At 50.0% G+C, this 23616-nt stretch overlaps 7 protein-coding genes across 7 annotated transcripts; 3 read left to right on the forward strand and 4 right to left on the reverse strand.

Moving 5' to 3' along the window:
- Positions 1 to 410: 410 nt before the first annotated feature.
- N7462_009020 (uncharacterized protein) lies at positions 411 to 1237 on the reverse strand (the record flags this gene model as incomplete). Its single annotated transcript, XM_057080734.1, has 2 exons — positions 411 to 636; positions 720 to 1237. 2 exons carry the CDS (start codon positions 1235 to 1237, stop codon positions 411 to 413), a joined length of 744 nt encoding a protein of 247 aa, XP_056931062.1.
- A 38-nt stretch (positions 1238 to 1275) lies between these two features.
- N7462_009021 (tubulin alpha-1 subunit) lies at positions 1276 to 2268 on the reverse strand (the record flags this gene model as incomplete). Its single annotated transcript, XM_057080735.1, has 5 exons — positions 1276 to 1673; positions 1828 to 1903; positions 2017 to 2043; positions 2115 to 2155; positions 2244 to 2268. 5 exons carry the CDS (start codon positions 2266 to 2268, stop codon positions 1276 to 1278), a joined length of 567 nt encoding a protein of 188 aa, XP_056931063.1.
- Positions 2269 to 3056: 788 nt separating this feature from the next.
- Positions 3057 to 3921, forward strand: N7462_009022 (uncharacterized protein; the record flags this gene model as incomplete). The annotated part of the gene is made up of 2 exons (XM_057080736.1): positions 3057 to 3371; positions 3460 to 3921. The coding sequence occupies 2 exons, from the start codon at positions 3057 to 3059 to the stop codon at positions 3919 to 3921; spliced, it is 777 nt and encodes a 258-aa protein (XP_056931064.1).
- Positions 3922 to 4767: 846 nt separating this feature from the next.
- erdS (aspartyl-tRNA synthetase, cytoplasmic) lies at positions 4768 to 7671 on the reverse strand (the record flags this gene model as incomplete). Its single annotated transcript, XM_057080737.1, has 1 exon — positions 4768 to 7671. The coding sequence occupies one exon, from the start codon at positions 7669 to 7671 to the stop codon at positions 4768 to 4770; it is 2904 nt and encodes a 967-aa protein (XP_056931065.1).
- Positions 7672 to 8956: 1285 nt separating this feature from the next.
- N7462_009024 (alpha/beta hydrolase) lies at positions 8957 to 9967 on the forward strand (the record flags this gene model as incomplete). The annotated part of the gene is made up of 1 exon (XM_057080738.1): positions 8957 to 9967. The coding sequence occupies one exon, from the start codon at positions 8957 to 8959 to the stop codon at positions 9965 to 9967; it is 1011 nt and encodes a 336-aa protein (XP_056931066.1).
- Positions 9968 to 13876: 3909 nt separating this feature from the next.
- N7462_009025 (uncharacterized protein) lies at positions 13877 to 15239 on the reverse strand (the record flags this gene model as incomplete). Its single annotated transcript, XM_057080739.1, has 3 exons — positions 13877 to 14206; positions 14272 to 14909; positions 14972 to 15239. 3 exons carry the CDS (start codon positions 15237 to 15239, stop codon positions 13877 to 13879), a joined length of 1236 nt encoding a protein of 411 aa, XP_056931067.1.
- A 592-nt stretch (positions 15240 to 15831) lies between these two features.
- Positions 15832 to 23194, forward strand: GbpA (the record flags this gene model as incomplete). Its single annotated transcript, XM_057080740.1, has 7 exons — positions 15832 to 17302; positions 17359 to 18792; positions 18850 to 19186; positions 19293 to 20971; positions 21022 to 21795; positions 21868 to 22821; positions 22896 to 23194. 7 exons carry the CDS (start codon positions 15832 to 15834, stop codon positions 23192 to 23194), a joined length of 6948 nt encoding a protein of 2315 aa, XP_056931068.1.
- Between the last annotated feature and the right edge of the window lie 422 nt (positions 23195 to 23616).

Raw genomic sequence — 23616 nt, forward strand, 5'->3', positions numbered from 1 at the left:
ACCTGACCTCCTGGCCTGAGCATAGTTTACGGAGTAGCCCTGATGTCAACACGACCGGGCCAGCAGAGAACATCGGGCAGGGGAAATTATGATCAAAAGGATTGGTGGTTTTGGTGCTTGTTTTTTTTCTTCGGTAATTACAAGTCTCAATAGGAAAACGAAAAAAGAAATCCCCAAAATAGGGATGGAACGAGTGGAAAACTCATCGCTGCTTCGGGGATATTAAAGATATATCGAACAACAAAGCCAGAAAACATCGTCGGACTGAAACCTATGTTCCCTTCTATTTGCAAGAACCTCACTAGACGCAGGAAAGCCAGGATAACCGAGCCCCAAAGATCGGAGTCTGTGACTGCAACACACGGAAGCTCAACCCGACGCCCCGGACACGGTCACATAGCAAGCCTAATCTAGTACTCGGGCTCAAGCTCCTCCTCCTCAAGGGAGTCGCTGGCAACCTCCTCGTAGTCGCGCTCCAGAGCAGCGAGATCCTCACGAGCCTCAGAGAATTCACCCTCCTCCATACCCTCACCAACGTACCAGTGGACGAAGGCACGCTTGGAGTACATGAGATCGAACTTGTGGTCGAGGGCGGACCAGGCCTCGGCGATGGCGGTGGTGTTGGACAGCATGCAGCTATATAATCATTAGCAATTGAACAATGAGAAGAGGAAAATCGATCTCTCGATACGGAAAGGGGGAATGTGAGAGGAACATACACAGCGCGGCTGAGGTTGGCGAGATCGCCGTTGGGGACCTGCTGGGGAGGCTGGTAGCAGATACCGAGCTTGAAGCCAGTAGGGCACCAGTCGACGAACTGGATAGTACGCTTGGTCTTGAGGGTGGCAACAGCACCGTGAGCATCCTTGGGGACGACATCACCACGGTAGAGCAGGCAGGTGGCCATGTACTTGCCGTTACGGGGGTCACACTTGACCATCTGGTTGTTGGGCTCGAAGCAGTTGGAGGTGATCTCAGTGACCGAGTGGGCCTCGTGGGCAGCCTTGTCGGCAGAGATGACGGGCGAGTAAGCGACCAGAGGGAAGTGAATACGGGGGTAGGGGACCAGGTTGGTCTGGAACTCGTTGAGGTCGACGTTCAGGGAACCGTCGAAACGCAGCGAGGCGGTGATGGAGGAGACAACCTGGGCGATCAGACGGTTCAGGTTCTCATAGCTGGGGCGCTCAATGCCGAGGTTGCGGCGGCAGATATCGTAGATGGCCTCGTTGTCGACCATGAAGGAGCAGTCGGAGTGCTCCAGGGTGGTGTGGGTGGTCAGGATGGAGTTGTAGGGCTCAACAACGGAGGTGGCATTCTGGGGGCAGGGTAGACGCAGAACTCCAGCTTGGACTTCTTGCCGTAGTCGACGGACAGACGCTCCATCAGGAGGGCACCGAAACCAGAGCCGGTACCACCACCGAAGGAGTGGAAGACGAGGAAGCCCTGAAGACCAGCGCAAGAGTCGGCCACACGGCGAACCTTGTCGAGGACCTGGTCAATCATCTCCTTGCCAACGGTGTAGTGGCCACGGGCGTAGTTGTTCGAAGCATCCTCCTTGCCGGTGATCATCTGCTCGGGGTGGAAGAGCGAGCGGTAGGTACCAGTGCGGACCTCATCGACGACATTGGGCTCGAGATCGCAGTAGATGGTACGGGGAACGTAGCGGCCCTGGCCTGTGGGGGAACAAGGGGAAAGAATGTTAGAAGAACCATGCCAGAAGCTTTTGAGAGGCTTCCAAGGTGGGGGTGGACGGTGGAAGGGTGCCACCACGAGTTTCCCCTCAACCAGCCGAACCAGGAAGGGTGAAAAAAAATTAATTCGACATACCAGTCTCGGAGAAGAAAGTGCTGAAGCCGTGGTCGGGATCGGCCTTCTTGCGCTCATCGGTGAGGTAACCATCGGGCTATCAAGCATGTTAGTTGCGGGTACTCGCTTCCCGGCAAAAGAAAAAGGGGGGAAGACGGCTGCCCGATGTCAAAGGACGGGCGCCACGACGAGATTGGAATTCCCACATACCTGAATACCGTGCTCCAGACAGTACAGCTAGATGATTTCTAAGTCAGTTCCCAATCCATTGCACCGATAATGGCGAGAAGGGGACGGTGAGAATTTACCTCCCAGCAGGAGTTGGCGATCTGGCAACCGGCCTGGCCGACTGTTGTGATCAAACCCGGTCAGCGCGTCATTCTTTCCATCACGAGGCCCAAATCGACGATTTCCCGTCCTGGCAATCCCTCACGTACCGTTCAAACTGATAATCTCTCTCATTGTGTTTGGGGGGATGTGGTGGTTTCGAGTGTCAAAAAATTAAGGAGGGGGAGAAAGGACCCAACAACAAACACGGGGTCTGAGAAGATTCAGGGGTTAGTGTTAAATTTCAAAGATTCGGCCACCAACGCAGGGGGAGGGGTAGTTGGGGGGAGGAGATAGAAAGGAGAACGAGAACACACCAAGAATGGGAGGAATGGAATCTCGAGCGAGAAGGAGGAAATGTTGTGGAGAGAAGGTGAGTCTGTGCTGCGCAGGGGGGGAGTTCGTTGTTGATCCGTTCGTTGGGTCGCGTCGGCGGTGTTGATTGGCTGCCCGAGGCACCACTTGGCCGGGGTTCACCGCCTTTTTGGCCGGTCAGGTGATCTTGGGTCTCGAGTCTGTTTACGGTATTTCGTTTCAAGTATACATGGATGTGGTGGGACATTTCTGGGTGGAATCTGTGTTGCAAAGTAGGCTGAAGGGGTGCAATTAACTCAATTGACCGGAACTCGTGCATTTTCGAAGGGAATTGGTCATTTTACGGTCATGGCCACTAGGTAGTTACTAAACCCTCTGGTCCACACCCACCCGGGGCCCTCACCGCCAAGTCATCCACTCATCGAGGGATTCGAACTACATCGCAGCCAAAATATATATCTCCATCACCATCAACATCCACGCATATGCCAACGCCCAATGCATCAACTGTCCAGAATGCACATAAGATAACATCAATGCACCGACCCCAACCATTTCAATTGATTTCCTAGAATTTTCAAAAACCCCTAAGGGAAAAAAAATCCAACATGGGCCGTCCCTATCTCCAACTCCGTCTCATCGCCCTCGTGGCCCTCATCATCTCTCTATTCGCCGCAATCGCACAGGCTAACGTGGAGAAAACCATCTTCCTCGCACCCCCAGCCACTACCGTACCCTCCGAGGAGCCCGACCTCGATGACCTCGGTCTGGAACGGCTCTCACCGCAGAGCCCCATCCTGCGCGCGCATCTAAATGCCTCCTTCCCAACGGCCTCTGCGCCCGACGGCACCGACTCCTGGTTCTTCCTGGAGAATCTGACCCCCGGGCAACGCTACGAGGTGCGCGTCTGCTGGCTGGCCACGGTACGAATCATCCGGCTCCGTTTCATTCCAAACAGGGCAAGAAGAAAGAAAATGATATAGAATTTCGTGCTAACATTCTCCCACCCAGCAACCAACCGCTTTCTCGCTGCAAACGTACTCGCTCACCGCAGCCATTGCAAACGAGGCCCTCCTCGCCTCGCTCAGTGCGTACTCCGGCAGCCGCCTGGCCGCGCTAGACGCTGCTCTGCAGGCGAACGCCATGCCGCGGCGCGCGAGCGCCGGCTCGCGGGACCCTGGGCCGGTGTCGGACTCGGTACTGTTCCTACGGGTGCGGGCCGCGGCCGACTACTTCAGTCTGGACGAGGCGCTGATGCGAGCCGTGCCCCCAGTGGCAGTGGATCTTGTCTTGGATCCGTTTTTGTGGAATGTATTCCCGCGGTCGTTGGTGCCGACCGCGGGGTGGATTGTCATTGTGGGCGCGGTGGCGGTGGTTGTGGCGCGCTGGGTTGCGGGGGAGATTGGGAGGGTGATTGAGGATGGGAGGAATGAGCGGGAAGTGGAGGAGAAGGAAAGTAAAAAGGTAAGGTGAGCTGAGATGCTGGGATACGGGGAGTGTGTTTGTGTATTTTTTACCGTGTGATTGTTTTACTGAGGGAGGAGTTCGGGGTTATTTCTGGGTTTGGCGTTGGTGGTCTCCATGGATAGGCATCAAATATTGATAGCAACATGAGATTTTATGGAAATAGAATTAACCTCGCCACAAAGCTATGTAGCAAGAAGATTAACGCGACATCACAAAACTTCTCCAGGCATATTATACCTGGATACATAGAACCTTTAGGGACTACGCAGGAACAGGAGATCAATACCTTTTATCTAGGTGGCAAACAACAACTATGTCATAATAAGGATATGAGATTGGCCGTTGTGAACGTCTAGGACGGCATGTAGAAACTCCAAACTCATCAACAGCAACACATACACTCATTCAATAACACGGAATAAACAGTCAAGGGAGGCGTACATGAGTTGGGAAGGTATAACAAGGGGGAATACGTGCAGGAGGGGGCAATGCGCAAAAAGACAGGAAATTTAGGAAAAACAAAGCAAAGAAACGCATCAGTAAGAAGCAAGCTAACTAAGTAGACATAGGTAAACGTGTAAGAAACTCCTATCTGTCTCTTTCCCTTCCAAGGACAGTTCCCCAACTCACGCTCTACTTCTATGCGTCTTTCATGATGGAAGGAAACTCATGCCTCGAGGACTCAAGAAAGGCAAATATCAATATTCAACAATCGCCATAGATCCAACTAAATAAGTCCCGTCCGTAAGATATTAAAAAGAAAGCGTGAGATTCGTAACCGCCTGCAATAGCGTTGACCAAAAAAGTGCCAAGAGATTGCAATTAGATTCCAGAGTCGGCAGATTGCATGGCTTAGTCTTCGAAGAAGTTGAGCACAGCTCGGATGCCCTTCGATCCTAGACCATGGGCCGGGTAGGAGATGTACAACGGCTCCTCGGTAGCACCGAGCTTGGCACGGAACTCACTCTTCCGCACGAGGTGGAATTGTTTAGCAAGTGCCTCGTAAGTGTGTTCCAACATTTTAATCTTGGCGCCGTGCAAGTTGTGGCCGGGAGTGAGCTGGCTGGTGGCGCCGGCGCCGAAGGTCAGGCCCTTGATGCCACTCTTCCCGGCGGTCTGGATGGCCTGCGAGACAATGTACTCGATGACACCGCTGGGCGAATTCGGGAAGTCGAGACTGTACTTGACCTGCATACCGTGGGTTGGAGAGAGCATAGCCAGGGCGACAAAGGCGCAGATGGTACCGCTCTTGTCTAGGGCGTAAAAATACCATTTGTGTTCGGAGTCAACCCAAGGTCGAATCTCAGATAGGTGCACTTGAGTGCCCTTGCGGTTAGAGAGCCATTCATGGATACGCTCGTCGATCTTCTTTCGGATATCCTCAGATGGGAGTTCGCCCATGTTCAAAGAAACGACTTTGATGCCCTCAGACTCTGCACGGCGCAGTTTGCGAGCAAGCTCGCCATCCGATGCAGCTTGGTTACGGGATGGATCAACGCGTTCCTCAGCAATGCAGGACAGGCTGCGCCATCCCAATCGCTCGCCAAGAATGGTCTCAACTTCTGGAGAGCAGAGCAGCCAGACTGGCTTGTACTTGGTATCCCGACGTAGCCACTGCAGGAACTGAGTGATGGTACGAGTGTACTGGGCTGGGTCACAAAGCGGATTGCCCGGGATGATGGCGTAGTTGCTGCTGCTGGGCACATAGGCGACGGCGGCGCCGGTGCTCATATCACGCCAGATCTTAAACCGCTCATCGAACCAGGACGTGGAGGTGGCATCACCGTAATTGGCAACTAACTTTTCGAGTGGCTGTAGCTCGCTAGTATCGGTGGCCACCCGTGAGGTCTTCTCACGCACCCAAGGCGGTTCAAGGGTTGATGCCTCGGGGTGACGCAGTTGCTGAACGGCAGGCTTGGCAGGGAAGCTCTTGGGATCACGGTAGAACATGGAGGTGAGACGGATGTTTCCGACTTGGAGCAGGAGCATCAGCAAACGCTCCAGACCAACACCGGCACCAGCGTGAGGTGGAGCACCCCAACGGAAAGCTTCCAGATACTCTTCCATGTCGTCAGGATTAATGCCAAACTTGCGCATATTGTCCTCGAGCATATGAGGGTCATGGATACGCTGGCCGCCGGACACGATCTCCTGACCGCGAATGAACATATCAAATGAGTTGGTGTACTTGTCATCCTCGGCATCGGGCATGGTGTAGAAAGGACGGGCACCCCGGGGGAACTTGTCAAGAACGTAATAGTCCGTGCCGTATTTCTCTTTGACAAGTTCTCCCAGACGCACCTCATCCCGGGTTGCCAAGTCTTCGTCAAGAGGCAAGGGCTTACCATCCTCGTTGCGCCAGCCCGAGTCATTGAGCATTTGGATACCATCACTGAAGCGGATGATGGGCGTCTTTTCCAACCATACCACATCCTCCGAGGGGAATTGGTGCTTGACAAGATCAATCTCTCGGCGATACTTCGTGTAGACGCCACTCAGAATGTTCTTGATTGTAGCATCAAGGGTCTCGAGCATCTCATGGTAGTGTTCCTCAATCGCCATTTCAATATCCAAACCAGTGTACTCGGTCAAGTGACGATGGGTGTTGGAGTTCTCCGCACGGAAGACAGCACCGATTTCATATACGCGACCAAAGTCGGCTGCGATGGCCATCTGCTTCGCCAACTGAGGGGACTGAGCCAGGAACGCAGATCGACCGAAGTAATTGACCTGGAAAACACTCGCCCCCGACTCAGTCGCGGCTCCCTGTAGCTTCGGGGTATGGATCTCGATGAAGCCGTGCTCGTCCAGAGCACCTCGGAAGAGGTTGCAAGTGGCCGACTGGAGCCGGAAGATGGACTGTGAAGTTGCTGTGCGCAGGTCGAGCAGACGATTGCTCAGTCGGGTCCGGTCGGGAATATGGCTGCGTCGGCCTTCGGCTTTGTCCTCCTCGGTGGTGCGGATCTCCGCTTCGTAGACACTGAAAGGTACCGGCTCCTCGCGTTTGACGAGTAGATGCACTGAGTCGATCGCCAACTCGACATTATGGATACTGCAACCCAAGACCGGGACTTCGGGCTTCTGGATGGTACCGCGAACGCGGAGGAATGACCCCACGCGCAGATGTTCGGCCCATTGGATCATCGCAATAGAGGAGATCCCCGCCCGCTCATGCAGGACACCCTGGAAAGTCGCCAGTTGTTGGCGGAAAACCAGGAAGACCAGCTTGGCACTCATGCGGCGCACGACGTGCAGCCGGGCCGTGAAGTAGATCTCTTGACCCTCCATGGAGGCAGTGATGTCCTCCAGTGCGACACGCTCCTCCCGCGGTCGATCCTGTGACTGCATCAGCGGCAGATCGCCATAGCGGGCCTTCATGTCTGCCGTTTCTTCCGCAACGGCCTTTGTGAGCTCTTCCTCTTTTCGCCGGTGATCCGACTCGGAGAACTGCTCTTCACTAAGACGGGAGCGCTCATTACGACGCTGCTGGCGCACCAATCGTTTCTGCTGATTCTTACTGAGGGCACCCGTGGCCGAGGAATCATCGGAGAAGTCGTCGGAGGACGAAATGTAGTCCTTTTCGCGGAAGAAGTTGCCCAAGATACTGCGACGCGGGGATGCGGTGGGGGAATGGGACTCGCGCGAGGTCGAGGTGCGTGGCTTGGATGACAGCGGGGACCGAATAAATGAGCCGGACGAGTCATCCTCGGGGACATGCCCACGGATGGCCTTGGACAAGGCCCGTTTGATGGACATTGGGAGGGGCGATTGCCTTTTCCCGTTGAAAGGAGTTGAAGCCTGAACGGCACCGTCTCAAACGGTCAGAGAGAGATGGAAGGGATGAAGAGGCGGGTCGGAGGCTGGGAAAGGAAGCAAAAAAAAGGATTGCCAATCTCACCCTGGTAGTTGTGTTATGTATGTAGAGGGGGAGAATGGAGCTAGACCGCGCGAAGTGGGGGACGGAACACGGAGGGACTGCAAGCGGCGATCCCTTTCGCGAATTGCCGCCTTACGAAGCCACCGGGCACGGATAGGAGCAAGGGTAAGATGAGGGCCGCGAGGCCGAGGAGCCGACGCTACTGCACAGGGAATTGGGATTGGAAGGAAGAGGGAGATTAGGGAGAGAAGGAAGAACGAGTCGGACGTGATCGGAGAAGGCGTTTTATTGGATTATGTACTCCGCCGTGTTTGAGGTGGTTCGCAACGACGAGGTATAAGCAGGTCACGGGTTCTCTTGGTTCTCTTGGTTCACTAGGTTCACTAGGTCACTTCGCGCTGGGCGAGACCTGCCTTGGTCCCGTTTTGTTCCCGTCCCAGCGACCTTTCGGGTTCCCAATCGAAATCGCCTGGGCTTCCCAGCCGGATTATGACATCATGGACTGCGCGCGCGAGGGGTTCCCGGATTGCGTGGGTCTCATCGGGCCCCTGGATTTCTTGATTGGGGTCTAACTACTGTGCGCCGTTATATCATATCGCAATCATCGCCTCTGACTGTAGCACACCGGTCATAGCGGGGTTTCCCGGTTTATGTCCTGTGCACTTCGGACAGCTGCAATCAAGCCTTCGAATCCAAGTCATCGGCCTTTTTTTAGTGTCTGTTGCTTGGCTTTCTGCCCCGGGCTTGGCGGCGCCTAAATCCTCAGGTGTCGACCACTGACGACGCTCCTCCACTTCCAAGACCCCAAGACTTCTCCAGATTGCCTGATTGCATGATTGCATTGTCCCTCTTCTCCTCTCCGATGCCTCTTTGAACTCGAGTATCTGGCTCTATCCGCGCGGCAAAAAGCAATTTGTCTTCTTCCAACTCCGGCATCGCTGGATGCGCCAGTGTCTGCGTTCATTTGCCACGTTTCTCCAGCTTATCGCCTCGGAGCCATTCGGAGGGCCGAGCATCCAGCCCGACCGCTGACCACATCTTGCCTGAAATAGAGAAATCATCCGCCGGGCAAGTGATCTGAAACCCCTCCAGGACTCCAGGAAGAAACCCGAGCAGTGCTCCGTCCAGACCGAGGAAAAGAAAAGGGCATCCGACTGACCCGAGATGGCTTCGCGTGGGTGGCTCTACGTCCAGGCCGTCTTCTGGCGCTTCCTGATGCGCATCGGCATGTTCCTGCACGACCTGGCGCCGCCGCGCCCACCCCGTCCGGCTTTCACTCGTACCGTCCAGTCTGATGTGCATGGCCACTCCGTTGTCATCCATTTTTACTGCCCACCGAACTACTATGAGCAACGTCGACTCGGCCACCGCTTCCCCGTCGCCGTCAATTTCCATGGAGGAGGCTTCACCCTTGGCTGTGCCACCGACGATGCTCGCTGGGCCAAAGCCGTGATGGACCAAGTCGGGGCAGTTGTCGCCAGTGTCAGTTATCGGCGAGCCCCAGAGCATCCCTTTCCCGCCGCTGTCGACGACGGAGTCGACGCGTTACTGTACCTGGCGACCAACGCCACAGATCTGGCTCTGGATGTCAGCCGGGTCGCCCTGAGTGGGTTCTCAGCCGGCGGCAACCTGGCCGTGACGGTGCCGCTGCGCCTTCGCGACCGGTTGTCCACCCAGCTCAAGGAACACTTTGGCCGCGCAGACTCGACCCAACGGCTGGTAGACCGCACTAGCGACCTCAACATTGTCGCCCTGTTCTGCTGGTACCCCATTCTAGACTTCCTCGAATCTCGCGACCACCGCCGCGCCATGAGCATTGTGCCCGACAAGACCCTGCCGACCTTTTTCACCGACCTGTTTGACGAATCTTATCTTCCAGATATCAATGACCGGTCCTCCGCCTTCGCATCCCCCGTGCGCGCTTCGGATCGCATCCTCGCCGAGGCTCTCCCCCATGATGTGTTCTTGTTCATCTGTGAGTGGGATATGCTGATGAAGGAGGGCCAAACCTTTGTGCGTCGCCTGGAGGGGCTGGGCAAGCGAGTGCGAGCTATGATGATCGAGAAGGCCCAACATGCCTGGGATAAGTCGCCCAATCCCTTCCGAGACCAGGTCAGTGTAGATGCATTTTACCGCGATGCATGTGCCGATATGAAGGCCATTTTCGAGCGGTAAATTTGCCGGTACTTCCTTTTCTTTCAATTCCATAGAGCGCGTGTATATGTTTCACCTTGTTCCTGTAGCACTGCGCGGGATTTTCATCCCACTTCAGGTTTGGCGTTTGGTTAGGGCATCCACGGCGTTTTGAATGCATACGGCTCCCGATATTCATAGTTCACACAATGTATTATTTTTTTGCCTTGTCTGAGTTGACAGCCCCGGAGAAGGAAAGACTTGTATCTCACCAAGCTATAAGCCTATTATCGATGATAGGCCAATTCATCGAATATAAGCTGTCACGACACCGCTTGCACAACGTGACCTGCATCTGCACTACCTACTTGATTAACCTTAATGGGGATCGTCTCGTATATAGTAGATCATGAAGCGTCATGCAGGAGGCATGTGCGCGTCCCTTCCTATCCAGCTCCGCCGCTATCATTGGCCGGTCTCGCGTCCCGGCAATGACAGTTACCTCTTTGCAGCTCATATCCACAGCGCTGCCCGCCGGGTTGACGGATCTACTATGCCAGTCAAGTCCTAGCCTGTTGACACGCTGGAGTGGAACAACAGGGCGTCCCCGCAATCTAGTGGCATGATGTCATACTGGGACTTCCTTGATATTTTTCAGTAAGGAAGCTAAGTACTCTGATACCTTTTAGGTGTGGGTGTTGGACGGATTCGACGGAAATGAGTGACCGCATGGAGAATGCCAAGAGTTAGTAAACAGGGCACGAAATATCTGTTGAGATGTATAATACAGAAGTGGATTCGCCCGGGGCAGTTCGTCAACATTGCCTTGTGGGTCATTGTAGGGTTGACCACGCATCCAGGGTCATCAATTTTTTGCTTTTGATTTTTGCTTTTTGCAAACAACGAACCTGGGGATTGTGTGACCTCTGGTTATTCTTTTCCTTTTGCTGGTTAGGAGCTCAATGGGACGTTCTATAATTTCCACCTTCCGTTGCTCCGATATAAAGACCCGACTTCGCACATCCGATACCATTTATCCCCCTAATTTCTTCTACACTCTTCTACCTGGCATTAGCCGCCGCAGTATTCCTTCTCGTCTGATCCACGGCCATGACTGCGCCTTGGCTTTTCCGCCTAACGGTTTTCCACTTTCTTTCTCTTTTTCATTTTTCATTTTTTTTTTGTTGGAGACCGCTTGATTTGACACTGAGATTGTAATACTACGATAGAAACTCTCGACTTATACACACAAGAGCTCTCTGTTATTGCCATTGATAATGTTGTAAAACACTGAAGGTTGATGCTGACATTCAGGATCGGTTCGGACCCGAAACGTCTTCATACCGTGACAGGAGGAGCTATTTGAGTCCCGTTTATCGCCAATCCGTAACATGGAACACAGGCTATAGCTATGAGAAACAGATAGAAAGAAAGGGAAGATAGGAAGGAGTAGGATTTACAGTCACAAGGAGTTTCTCTTAGCAGGAGTTACCCATAGCAGGATCGCAGCTTACTTCCATTTTACAATAAAAGATGATTTTAATGAGATAAATCAACCAATTTTATCCTCTATATATCACATAGATTTCTGATAGTCCAGTCCTATGTTCTGAGGTTAACTCTCAAATCATTCTACCTTGAATCTCTTTGGTGTCTATTCCTAAGAACTATTCAAGAGCTTAGACCGAAGTCCGATCTCGGCTCATTCTCGGGCATAGATGTAATTACTTATTCAATATACGAACACACGCGGACGAGATCAATTCAGTAACTCTTTTGGCTACTAAAGAATATGTAGAAATCCAAGAGATTTAGCGAAATTTATGTTAGTGCAGATAATCATTAGATCTCGCGTATACCAGTTGGATACGGATGCTGAAGTGGTACTCAACATCAGTAATATGTGGATGCGGATTTGGCCCTCACATCTTGCGGATTTACCGCAGCCTACTTCAGAGTAATGGAACGCCGCGCCATTGGCAAACTCTGAACACAACCGCTAACCAATTCCCTAAACAATCTAAATGCAATTCGAAAATTGCTCTATTTGCCGAGCCAAGAGCTTAGTAAATTGATTTCGAATACAGAGCTTACAGTCAGGTGATTTTGCGATGATTTCCTTATATCACTGCCTAGCTCCTATCTTCTAGCATCAGGTATATAAATCATTGTACTGTACAACATATCACTTAGTTGCAGAATACATTAGTTAATAATCAAAAAAGTTGCTATATAGCTGTGAACCTGTCAATCGTTTTCGTCCTAATCGCTGCCTGGTGACACCATTTATTTCTATCTCATTAAATAACTTGTTGGAAACATCAAAAATCCCAGGGATTTGACCGGTGGAAATAGCTATTTCCTCTTGTGAAATGTGCCTGAGCTTGGCGTCTAGCCCCAAATTCTTGCTCGCTCTTCTTTCTCGATTCTTCCAATATCTTTTCTTGTTCCCGTATCAATATCAACCTATAGTCCTCTTCTACTTTGCTTATTTTTTCTTCGATTTTAGACTCGTCGGAGAGAATAGACCGAACACACTGATCCAGTGTTTGAATAATCTCTCTTTTTGTGATCGATGTTACTCTCTTTTGTCCGTTGCTTCCCAATCATAGTAGTTATGGCAGACTCTTGTCGTCGACTCAGTTGGGTAAATTCTGCTCCTTTACCCGGTAGAAAGGAGTACATGTATAGCCACCACGTCTCTCTTTCAGCTTTTTCCTTCTGAAGGCGTTCTTTCTCTCCTTTAAGGCTGTCTTTCTCCGCATATAGTCTTAATAAATCCTTTTTTGCGTTGTTCAATAAAATCTCTGACTTCTTACGTTCATTCTTGCGTTGCTGAAGCTCTTTGCGTAATTCTGCGATCTTTTGATCTTTGAATTCACGGGGACGTATAGTTGATACATATATTTTGTCATATTCTCGACGTTTATCGACATCAATAAGGTGTTCGTATGCTTCCTGAAGCTAATTACAGCAATATTAGGGGAATTCGAAAACTAAAAAAACCCGGTAGTCCAAGCATACTAGTTGGAATTCAGCTGTCGCGCTAGGCTCATTTCCTCGACGGTCCGGATGCCTGCTCAAAGCTAAGCTTCTGTATGTCGACTTGATAGTAGCCGAATTTGCAGACTGGGGAACCCCAAGGATTGTATAATAATTATGGAATGTGCTAGGCGCCATATATATATATGTGCTGCCTATGCAAGCAAGGCAGATATCAACGAAGACCTGATGAACGGCAGCAAACCAGTCCGCAAAGGAGTTAGTTGTAGGTAGAGAGAGGGGACGAAGGCTTCCGTGAAAGGGCGATTTTGACGCGGGGCACTAACTAGAGTGTAGGCTATATTTATAATACAGACAATACATGTATAGTACATTGCTGTGTATTCTTAGAAATCATGTTACGGTTCTTTGGACAGGGATTGTGCAGAAAATATCTAATCTGCATTAGCTGCCTTGGCGGTTCAGGTTCAATAAGAGAAAGAATATACCTCAAAACGATGGACCCATGCCTGACATTCAAAAAAAATATATATATATACCAACGACATAAACTTCCCCAATTTGATATCACAGAGCGAGAGAATTCCCCAAAGTGAACTTAGAACTTTACACAGGCCCACCGTGGCCTAATTGACGTTACTATTGTTAGGCCGCCCCCGGGTTATACGACTCCGAAACCATTGAGGGGCCTCGGGGAAGTTTACCTAGGCAGGATGGCCTTGTCTGTCCTGGCCTGCGAGACGGTGTCCAGTCTACCTTCCACTTCTTGATTGAAATTCTCCTAGCAGAATTGACATGCTATTAAACCCGCCACCAACTATTGTACCTCTTTTTCTGCGATCCTTAAGTTCAGGTTGTTCCCGCTAAGCTAAGAAAAGAGCAAGATGGATATATCCAGCACAATTCAATTTGGTCAGAAAGGACTAGATGGTAATTCCACACATCAATTTATGACTCTAGATTCGAGCTATTATGGGCATCCCAAGTATCCTCCAAATCTAGCGGCAACACGCTGCTGACAATTCCACCAGGAGAGCGAAAATTCAGAACTTCCTCATCCTCACCATGTTCGATTTCAAGCTTTCCATCCTCTGCGCTACGAACGAAGGATACAATCATCTGCAGTAAATTGGCGAACTTCCGCAAGCTCGGCTGTTCAGATTCCTCCCAATGCTTCATTTCCTCTCGCACATCCTGGACTCGGATATCATCGAACTTCCCCAATTTGTGATATGCGAGTATGAAGTTAGGAATCTGTCTGATCCACAATCGGCCCATCTGTTCTGACAGGATATCAATACCGGCTTTCCTAGCGGAACGCGTCTTTAGGTCAAAGATCGCACATTGTGGAATATAGCGACCCCCGTGGAGATTTTCAGAGCATTCGACTCCTGCTGGGAGATGCCTGAGTGAATCGTGGAGATCATCGCCGCTTGGATAGACTCCAAGAGCTCCTCAGGCTCCGTAACGCTTTTGCTGGAGATAGTGCCCTTCTGGGTCTTCAGATCGTCGGGGAGTAAGTCAGGAAGGTATCCGTCAGCTTCGAACCGCACCACGCAGTTTAAGTTAGCAAACTCAAAGTTGATGAGTCGTTGATGAGACTCTGACTTGCGAACGCCTTGGCTCCATGTTGTGTATGCTTCTGGAAAGGTGTGTCCAAACCCAAAGACACCCTGGAGGGTTTCCTTGGGTGAATTCTCCCTTCTGCTAAAGAAGACTGTGTTCCCAACGACCTCAATCAGCATTCTAAAAGCAGGGCTTTGGCCGCGTGCAAATCTCAGCAGATTGCCCAGTGTGCTTCCACAGCCCACAATATCCACATTCTTGACACCAAAATCCGGTCGGTCCCTCAGTATGGCTCGAATCATGGGCTCTAGCGGATATGTAGGATGCCGTGCCGAATTCAAGTCACGAAAGTAGACGCCGGAGTCTTCACTCAGAGAAACAGCCTTGGGAAGCGGCGTCCATTCTGGAGGCTCACCTGATGACGATCGGTAAGTATTGATATTGGGTGGTCCCAGGAGATGGGGAGGGGTCTTTCACCTGGAACGATGATCTCGGAGTGTCCTCCACTGACCCAGTTATAGGAGGTCAAATATTGCGTATTGGTGATTTGAACAAGAGAATGAGATTCAGATGTGTCGTCTTCAAGATCGTCGTCTTGAATTGTCGCAAGAAGGTCGCCTAGTGGCGGAGGTGGAGGTGGAGTTGGAGGTGCTGATGGCCTCCCGGTCCTGCCACCTCTCCACCCTCTCCATCCACCTCGAACTCTTCCCTGATAAGGGCGCTCACCTCTAGCTCGGGTGCTCATGTTGCTAGGGGAAGGATAAATGAAGTCTGTAAAAGGTAGGGGTGCAAGCGACCAAAAGGACAGAACAGTGTTCACTCCAGTAGATGGCAAGAGAGATCGCTAGAAAAGGAATCAGGGCTTCGGTGATAATGGTTTCTTTACCAGTACTTTTTTTCTAATGCGGCTGAAAGCTTTCAGCGGTCAACAAGTTGGATCCTTGCGATTGTGACAGACGTGACAGACCCTTGTCGCCACGTCACGTCCAGTGTCCAGTTATCACGGATTCATCAGCCTGGCGTTTGCGCGCAGGTCGTGCATGTATGTAGCCATTGCAGCTAGCCAACTAAACCAAGCCACGGATATTTTAAATACGGGAAAGGGAGGCATCGTTTGGAATTACCCCTCATTTTGTGCAGCTTGCTTCATTACAAGGCCAAATCAGATATCGGCGATCAGCTATACCTTTGCCAGGCTTTCTTCCTCTTCCATATGCCCCCACTGTCGCCCCGAACTGTCGCCCCGAACAGACTATAAGTATCCTACATTCCATCAACATCCTTCTTTATCTTTCAAGTGTTAAGTCTCTCAAAGGTTGATAACTTATGACCCTACGATGTCTACAAATAATCGATCAGATCGACTGGCCAAATACTTTTCAGCTGTTCTTCATGGGAAGCAAGATGTTCGAGACCTCAACAACTTCAAGAAACTCATAGAAGCTATTCTAGATACAAAAGACTCTTCTGTCACTATTGAGAGATTGATAGCCAGCCAAAATGCCCTGAATGCCCTTCGAAATGGGTTGAGGTTCAATCTCACACCAACCTTCATCAACGGCTACACGGCGAAGTTCATCAATCTCTTGAGCAGCCCGGAGATCAAGCTTCTATGCAATGGGGTCTTTCTCGAACAGCTTCTACTTATCATTTTGGAGCCCCGGACACTCTGGAATGCGCTTTTGGATGCTTTTCGTACCAGAAAGCTGGATGAAGAGGCCATCCGCGCCGTCTGTTGGCTGACAACGGAGCTTCTGTCATTGCCAGCTTCATCTGCGATTGACATCATGACTGATGCTCAGACTATCTTGAGTGATGAGTATCTTCTTTCGTCATCTTCTGTGTCCCTTCGCAATTTGGGACATAAGATCAAGCATCTCCTGGACATGAGATCTTCCGCATCCACCCTACCCACATCCGAAGACACAGCAGGGGGTCGCCATGATAACGATTTCACCGACTTCCGTCAAACAGTCATTCTTCCTACGACGGACGAGATGGGCTGTACCGACAAACCTTTCTATCGACGTGTGGATGAGATAACACAGCTCTCTGGTAGTCAACGCATCGCGGCGCATGCTGACAACCAATTCCGGCTGTTACGCGAAGATATGTTGTCAGCGCTGCGGGATGATATTCAAGTTGCAACAGGGGCAAAAAAGGGACGAAGATCCGCCCTACGCCTTGGTGGCCTGTCGTTGGCGTGCATCTCTTGTACCTCAACGGACTTTAAATACCTCCGCCCATGCACCATCGGCGTCACTGCCAGATCAGGCCTGGAAAAACTCAAACAGCTTTCCACGGAAACGGCTAAAGAATATCTCAAGAGCACCCCGCAATTCGTCAAGCACCGTGCCTTTGGGTGCTTTATACGGAATGCAGAAATTGTGGCATTTGCAACGATTGAGAGAAACATTGACAAACTGATATCTACCCCACCGGTAGTCATGCTTCGAGTTGTAGGAGCAGAGGCAGTCAAAAAGTCCCTTCTCTTTCTCAAGCTTTATGATGATGTTGAGTTTTTGGTGGTTGATACGGCGACTTTTGCTTATGAGCCAATCCTGAAACGTTTGCAGGAGAAGGTCGAGTATCCTCTGACAGAAGAGTTGTTTCTCTACGAAAAAGGGGAACCAGTGAAGAACTCCACTCTAGCCCCTTTGGATTTGATCGATGCGTTAAAAGGAGACTGTGGATCTAATATCCAACACATCTTGCATACTTCAAAGCCAGTCATATTGGAAAAATCTCAACGTGAATCTCTTTTGGCAGGATTGACTCAAAGAGTCAGTCTGATTCAGGGGCCTCCAGGTATGAGAATCCAAGGATAAAATTTCATTTTTCAAAGCTTATAAAGTGATTTTCAGGCACCGGAAAGTCATTCATAGGGGCGCTTCTGGCCAAAATTCTTCATGATTACGCATACGACACGATACTGGTGATGTGCTACACCAACCACGCTTTGGATCAATTTTTGGAAGATTTGCTTGATATTGGCATTCCCGATGTTGACATTGTTAGATTGGGATCTAAATCAACACCCCGAACCAAGCAATTGGGTCTCAAAGAGCAGAGTACAACCAGCAGGAGAACCCAGTTGACCTGGAACACCATCAACTCAATCAAGAGCCAGGGCTGGGAAGAAAAAGAGACAATTGACAGCTCTTTCGCAGCATATCAGAGGCTGTCAGCGGATCCTTCGGCAATTTTAGACTACCTGGAATTTGAGGATCCAGAGTATTTCGAGGCCTTGATAGAACCCGAGAATGAAGATGGAATGAAGACGGTAGACAAGAGTGGGAAAGCAATCAATAAGGGCTACCTTTTCGACCGTTGGGTCAAAGGACAGTCTCCAGATCCCTTCTCTGAGTTTCTGCCGGCTCAAAGCCAGAGTATATGGGCGTTGGAGCAGAAAATCCGGGATGAAAAGATCCAGTCATGGAAATGGGCTTTGCTGGATGAACAAGCTGCATCTCTCTCAGTGCAGATGAATCTATTTGACAGGTGTTGCGAGAAGCTATCCACAGCCTTCGGAGAGGACACCCGTGAGATCCTGACAAACAAAAGAATCATAGGATGTACGACAACTGCTGCTGCGATGAATGCTGAGGTTCTTAAGCATGCATCACCAGGTATTGTGATATTGGAGGAGGCGGGCGAGATTCTCGAGTCTCACGTTCTTACTGCAATATCTCCGGACACGAAACAGTTGATACTGATCGGGGATCACCTGCAACTCCGGCCGAAGATCAACAGCTATGCCCTTAGTACTGAAAAGGGAGATGGATACGACCTAAACGTGTCCCTTTTCGAGAGACTGATTCATGCTGGGTACCCACATACAACCTTGCAGAAGCAGCATAGAATGTGCCCCGAGATCTCAAGTCTTGTACGCTCTCTCACCTACCCTCTACTAGAAGATGACGACAAAACAAAACTTCGTCCTAAACCACGAGGGTTATCCGACCGTGTCATTTTCTTCAATCATGAAAATTTGGAAGAAAGTTTTGCAGAGGTATCCGATCGACGAGATGAAGGGGCAAAACAGTCTAAGCAGAATCTTTTCGAAGCAGAGATTGTCCTGAAGATTGTCAAATATCTTGGGCAACAAGGATACGGAACAGACAAGCTCGTCGTTCTCACGCCATATCTCGGTCAACTTTCGCTTCTACGCCAAACTTTGAGCAAGCAGAATGACCCAGTACTGAATGATCTTGACTCTCATGATCTCGTACAGGCAGGTCTCTTGTCATATGCGAGTGCCAAACATGCCAAGCAACCGATCAAGCTCTCTACAATTGGTAAGTGGCTAAGTCGGCGAAACAATATTCGACCAGCAAACTGATCATTGATGTCAGACAACTACCAAGGAGAAGAAAGCGAAATTGTCATAGCATCACTCACAAGAAGCAACACAGGTGGGGATATCGGATTCATGGCAGCTCCAGAACGATTGAACGTGCTTCTCTCTCGTGCCCGGAATGTACTGATCATGGTGGGCAATTTGGAGACATTTGTCTCTAGCCGCAAAGGGAAAACTGTGTGGAAGCCTCTCATTGATCGGCTTAAAGACAATGGCCATCTTTATGATGGATTGCCTGTTAAATGTGAACAGCACCCTGACAAGACCTCGGTACTTCGGACAAAGGAAGACTTCGACAAAGAGGCGCCGGATGGCGGATGCTCAGCACCTTGGTAAGTCATTTATATCCTATAATTGCATTAGTTTTGATTAAGGGGAATATTGAACGAAGTGTGCTCCCATTTTTTTATTTACTGACTAATTTGATTGTGCCGAAAGTGGCGTCAAACTAAGCTGTGGAGCACACGAGTGCCCTGCCAAATGCCATCAACTCAATGATCACTCGAAAATGAAGTGCGTGAAAATCGTCAAATGGAATTGTCCTCGAGGACATACATTATCTTCGTCATGCTGGATGGCCAGGGGTTCGTGTCGCTACTGTAACCAGGAAGACAAGATAAAGAAAGAAAAGCATGATCGAGACTTGGAGCTCGAGGCAGCACGACAGAGAAAACAATCTCTATACGCCAAGGAAATTGCCGAACTTCAAAGTGAAGCTTCATATTTGAGAGGTCTCAGAAGTGACGAATCGATAGATGTAGAGCGGGCAAGAATCCTTGAGCAGCATCACAAAGAAATTGAGGAGCTGAAAAGCCCCCGAAACCAAGCTGAAAACACGGTCAGCACCCAGAGCATCCGAGAAAATGCCTTGGAACAAGTAGATTCACGTCCAAAGCATGCTAGACCCCAAGAAGATGGGAAGCGAACAAATCAGCCTGCCATTTCTATTGATGAGTCCGGGGTAAAACCCAAGGCCCGAGAGGTGATGCCTAAGATACCTTTCTCGCAGGCAAAGGACGATTGGGACTACCAAAAATCATTCTTCAACGCCCGAAGCCCAGAAATTGACACTTTGATGGAAATGGTCGGCCTGGAGTCAGTAAAATCAAAGTTCCTGACTATTCAAGCCAAAGTTGATATAGCCGTCCGACAGAACGTCGATTTGAGCCGCGAGAGATTTGGAACCGTGCTTCTTGGTAACCCCGGCACTGGCAAGACAACAGTTGCCCGACTCTACGCAAAGTTCCTGGCAGCAGTGGGAGTAATCCCGGGCCACGAATTCATCGAGACAACAGGATCTAGACTCTCAAATGAAGGCGTATCACAGTGCCAAAAGATGATTGAGAAGCTACTCAAACTTGGCGGGGGCGTTTTCTTCATTGACGAAGCCTATCAAATGGTTCAGGGGAGCAATATTGGCGGTGGTCAGGTACTTGACTTTCTCCTAGCTGAAATTGAGAATCTTACGGGCAAAGTTGTGTTCGTCCTTGCTGGGTATCAACGCCCGATGGAGGAGTTCTTTGCTCACAACCCTGGACTCCCGAGCCGCTTCCCCCATGAGCTAAAGTTCGATGATTTCAACGACACAGAGCTGATGATGATCGTTAATACTTGGATTGAAAAGACATGGAAAAAGCAGATGAAAGTTGATGATGGGCTGGGCGGACTTTACTGTCGCATTGTAGCCCGACGAATTGGGCGCGGACGAGGCCGGGAGGGGTTCGCAAACGCAAGAGCTGTTGAAAATGCCATGACAAAGGTCTCTGAGCGACAAACTGAGCGGCTAATGCGACAAAAGCGGCAGAAAAATTCAGTGGTCGATGACTTCTTCCTTGATGGGGAGGACATGATCGGCCCAGATCCTTCTCAAAGTCTGAAATCATCGGAAGCGTGGCAAAGGCTTCAAAGCATGATCGGGCTAGATGAGGTTAAAAAGACTGTTGAGAGCCTGATAGATACGATTCAATACAACTATCGTCGCGAGCTAGACGAGCAACCTGTGGTTGCATACAGCCTCAACAAGGTCTTTCTAGGAAATCCCGGAACTGGAAAAACGTCAGTCGCAAAGATATATGGTCAAATTCTGGTGGACATCGGGCTCCTATCAAACGGTGAAGGTATGCGAGGAACATATCGTAACTAATCAATATACTGACAAAAGTTACAGTCGTTGTCAAGAACCCATCCGATTTTGTTGGGAGCGTGATTGGGGAGTCTGAAAAAAACACCAAGGGCATCCTGGCAGCCACATTGGGAAAGGTTCTTGTCATAGACGAAGCCTACAGTCTTTTTGCCGGAGGAAATTCCGATGGTACAGGGGCCAGAACTGACCAATACAGAAGTGCTGTTATCGATACTATAGTAGCTGATGTCCAAAGCACACCCGGGGATGATCGATGTGTCCTGCTTCTGGGATACAAGGATCAGATGGAACAAATGTTTCAGAATGTTAATCCTGGTCTGAGTCGGCGTTTTCCGATTGACCAGGCCTTCATTTTCGAAGATTTTACGAAAAATGAGTTGAATCTCATTCTTGACCTGAAACTATCAGAGCAGGGATACGAAGTCACTGATAGTGCTCGCCGGGTCGCTTTGGAGATGCTTGAGCGAGCTCGGAATCGACCACACTTTGGTAATGCTGGGGAAATCGATATTCTGCTAAACAAAGCGAAGATTCATCATCAGAGGCGTACTCGCTCGACAAATCCTGAGAGCAGGGTGGTTCCTGATTCTGTACTGGATGCCGTTGATTTTGATGAGAACTTTGATCGCGCGGAGAACAGTAAGATCAGTGTTGCAAAGCTGTTCGAAGGGACGATAGGTTGTGAAGACATCGTTTCCACATTCGAAGAATATCAGAAGCTGGTCAAGAGCCTCAAAGGGCTGAATATGGACCCTCGTGAAAAATTGCCATTCAACTTTGTGTTTCGAGGTCCCCCAGGTGAGTCAAAGCTTTAATTAATCTTGAATCGGTTGAATAATCGACCTTCACTGACACATAACAACTCGATAGGGACTGGCAAGACCAGCACAGCCAGAAATATGGGCCAGATATACTATGATATGGGGTTCTTGACTTCAAATGAGGTCATCGAAGTATCTGCGACAGAGCTTGTTGGTCAATATGTCGGGCAAACAGGTCCTAAGACCCAGAAATTACTGGAACGTGGTCTGGGAAAGGTGCTGTTCATAGACGAGGCATATCGTCTTGCTGAGGGTCACTTCGCCAAAGAAGCTATGGATGAACTTGTGGACTGTATTACAAAGCCCAGGTTCGCTCGGAAGGTAATTATCATTCTGGCTGGCTACGATGCAGACATAAACCGCCTCATGTCCATTAACCCTGGCCTTACAAGCCGCTTTCCGAAATCCCTTCAGTTCAGACCTTTATCACCAGGAGATTGCATTTGTTTACTGAGTAAGCTTCTGGAAAAGAACAAGGCAGATCTGCTCAGCAAGTCAGGAGTGCACTTCGATATCACCTGTCTTCATTGCACAGACTCTGCTTTTAACCAGAAATTGACCGATGGATTTGACACCTTGTCCAAAACTTCAAGCTGGGCTAACGCTAGAGATGTGGAAACGCTGGTGGAAACGATATTCAACAAGACCATAATGCAGCCAGGCTTGTCCAATGGATCGAAGCTGCTATTGAGCAAGGAAACGGTTATCGAGGAAATACTGGCCATGATCACTGAGCGCCGCGGTCGTGAGAACTTTCAGGCCAATCTTTCTCCGATAGGCCTCAACCCTGGAGGGAACCTACCATTTCGTACTCAATCCTCGAATCCGCCAGTGATGGATACGGGGAATCAAAGCCTGAAATCGAATACTAAACCTGATAACGAGGCCGCTGCGCCGGTCCAAGATCGAGGCAACCAACAGAGTCCTGTCCAGGGGCGCGATGCAGGTGTTACAGACGAGGACTGGAATGTTCTACAGAAACACAAAGCAGCTGCTGGAGAAAGTGAAAAAGAATTTTTGCGGATGACAGAGAAAGAGGAAGAGCAAAAAAGGAGTTGCTGAGGCTGACGGAAGAAGAGGATAAGGCAGCCCGGGCGTTAGAAGAGGCAAGACAGCAGCGGAATGAGGAATTGAAGAAGCGCCTGGAACAAGAACAGTTGCAGCTTGAAATGGAACGCAGGAGGCAGGAGGCGCTCGCAAGAGACCTCGAGATCAAGCGACAAGCTTTAGTTCAAGCTCGCCTCGAGGAGCGAGCTATTCAGGTGAAACTTCAGAGCATGGGAGTTTGTGTTCAGGGTTTCCAGTGGATCAAACATCCTGGCGGGTATCGGTGTGCAGGAGGCTCTCACTGGGTATCAGACGCCCAACTCCGATGATAGAAAACTGGGATTGTGTACATCAGCGGAAGCGAGTTTAAATTTTGATGATACTATCGAGAATTTGACACAGTTTATCTAAGAGTCTGTTTTATATCCTGTTTCTGCGAAGCTACCGATGTGCGGATCAATAATTACACGGTCGTTCTCCGTGGCCTGGCAGGTTGACGGGTTGAGAACCAAACATGACTTCTGTCGCAATTTGATCTATAGAGGCTCTGATGACTATCTAGGCTTCACTGAAAAATCATGATGAATGATTATACAAGCATAGAGATGAGATTATGAAGAAACATAAATTAGTAAATAAACTACTGGACAAAAAAAATGTATTGCATGCGCAGCGGTTCGAACGCTGGCGGGTCTCCCCAGAGGGTCTCTTGTGTGGCCAAGCCAACAACTTAAGGCCTCCCCCTTAACCA

This window comes from Penicillium macrosclerotiorum, assembly GCF_028827735.1.
Source record: "Penicillium macrosclerotiorum strain IBT 26536 chromosome Unknown utg000008l_segment0_segment0, whole genome shotgun sequence".
NCBI lineage: Eukaryota > Fungi > Ascomycota > Eurotiomycetes > Eurotiales > Aspergillaceae > Penicillium > Penicillium macrosclerotiorum.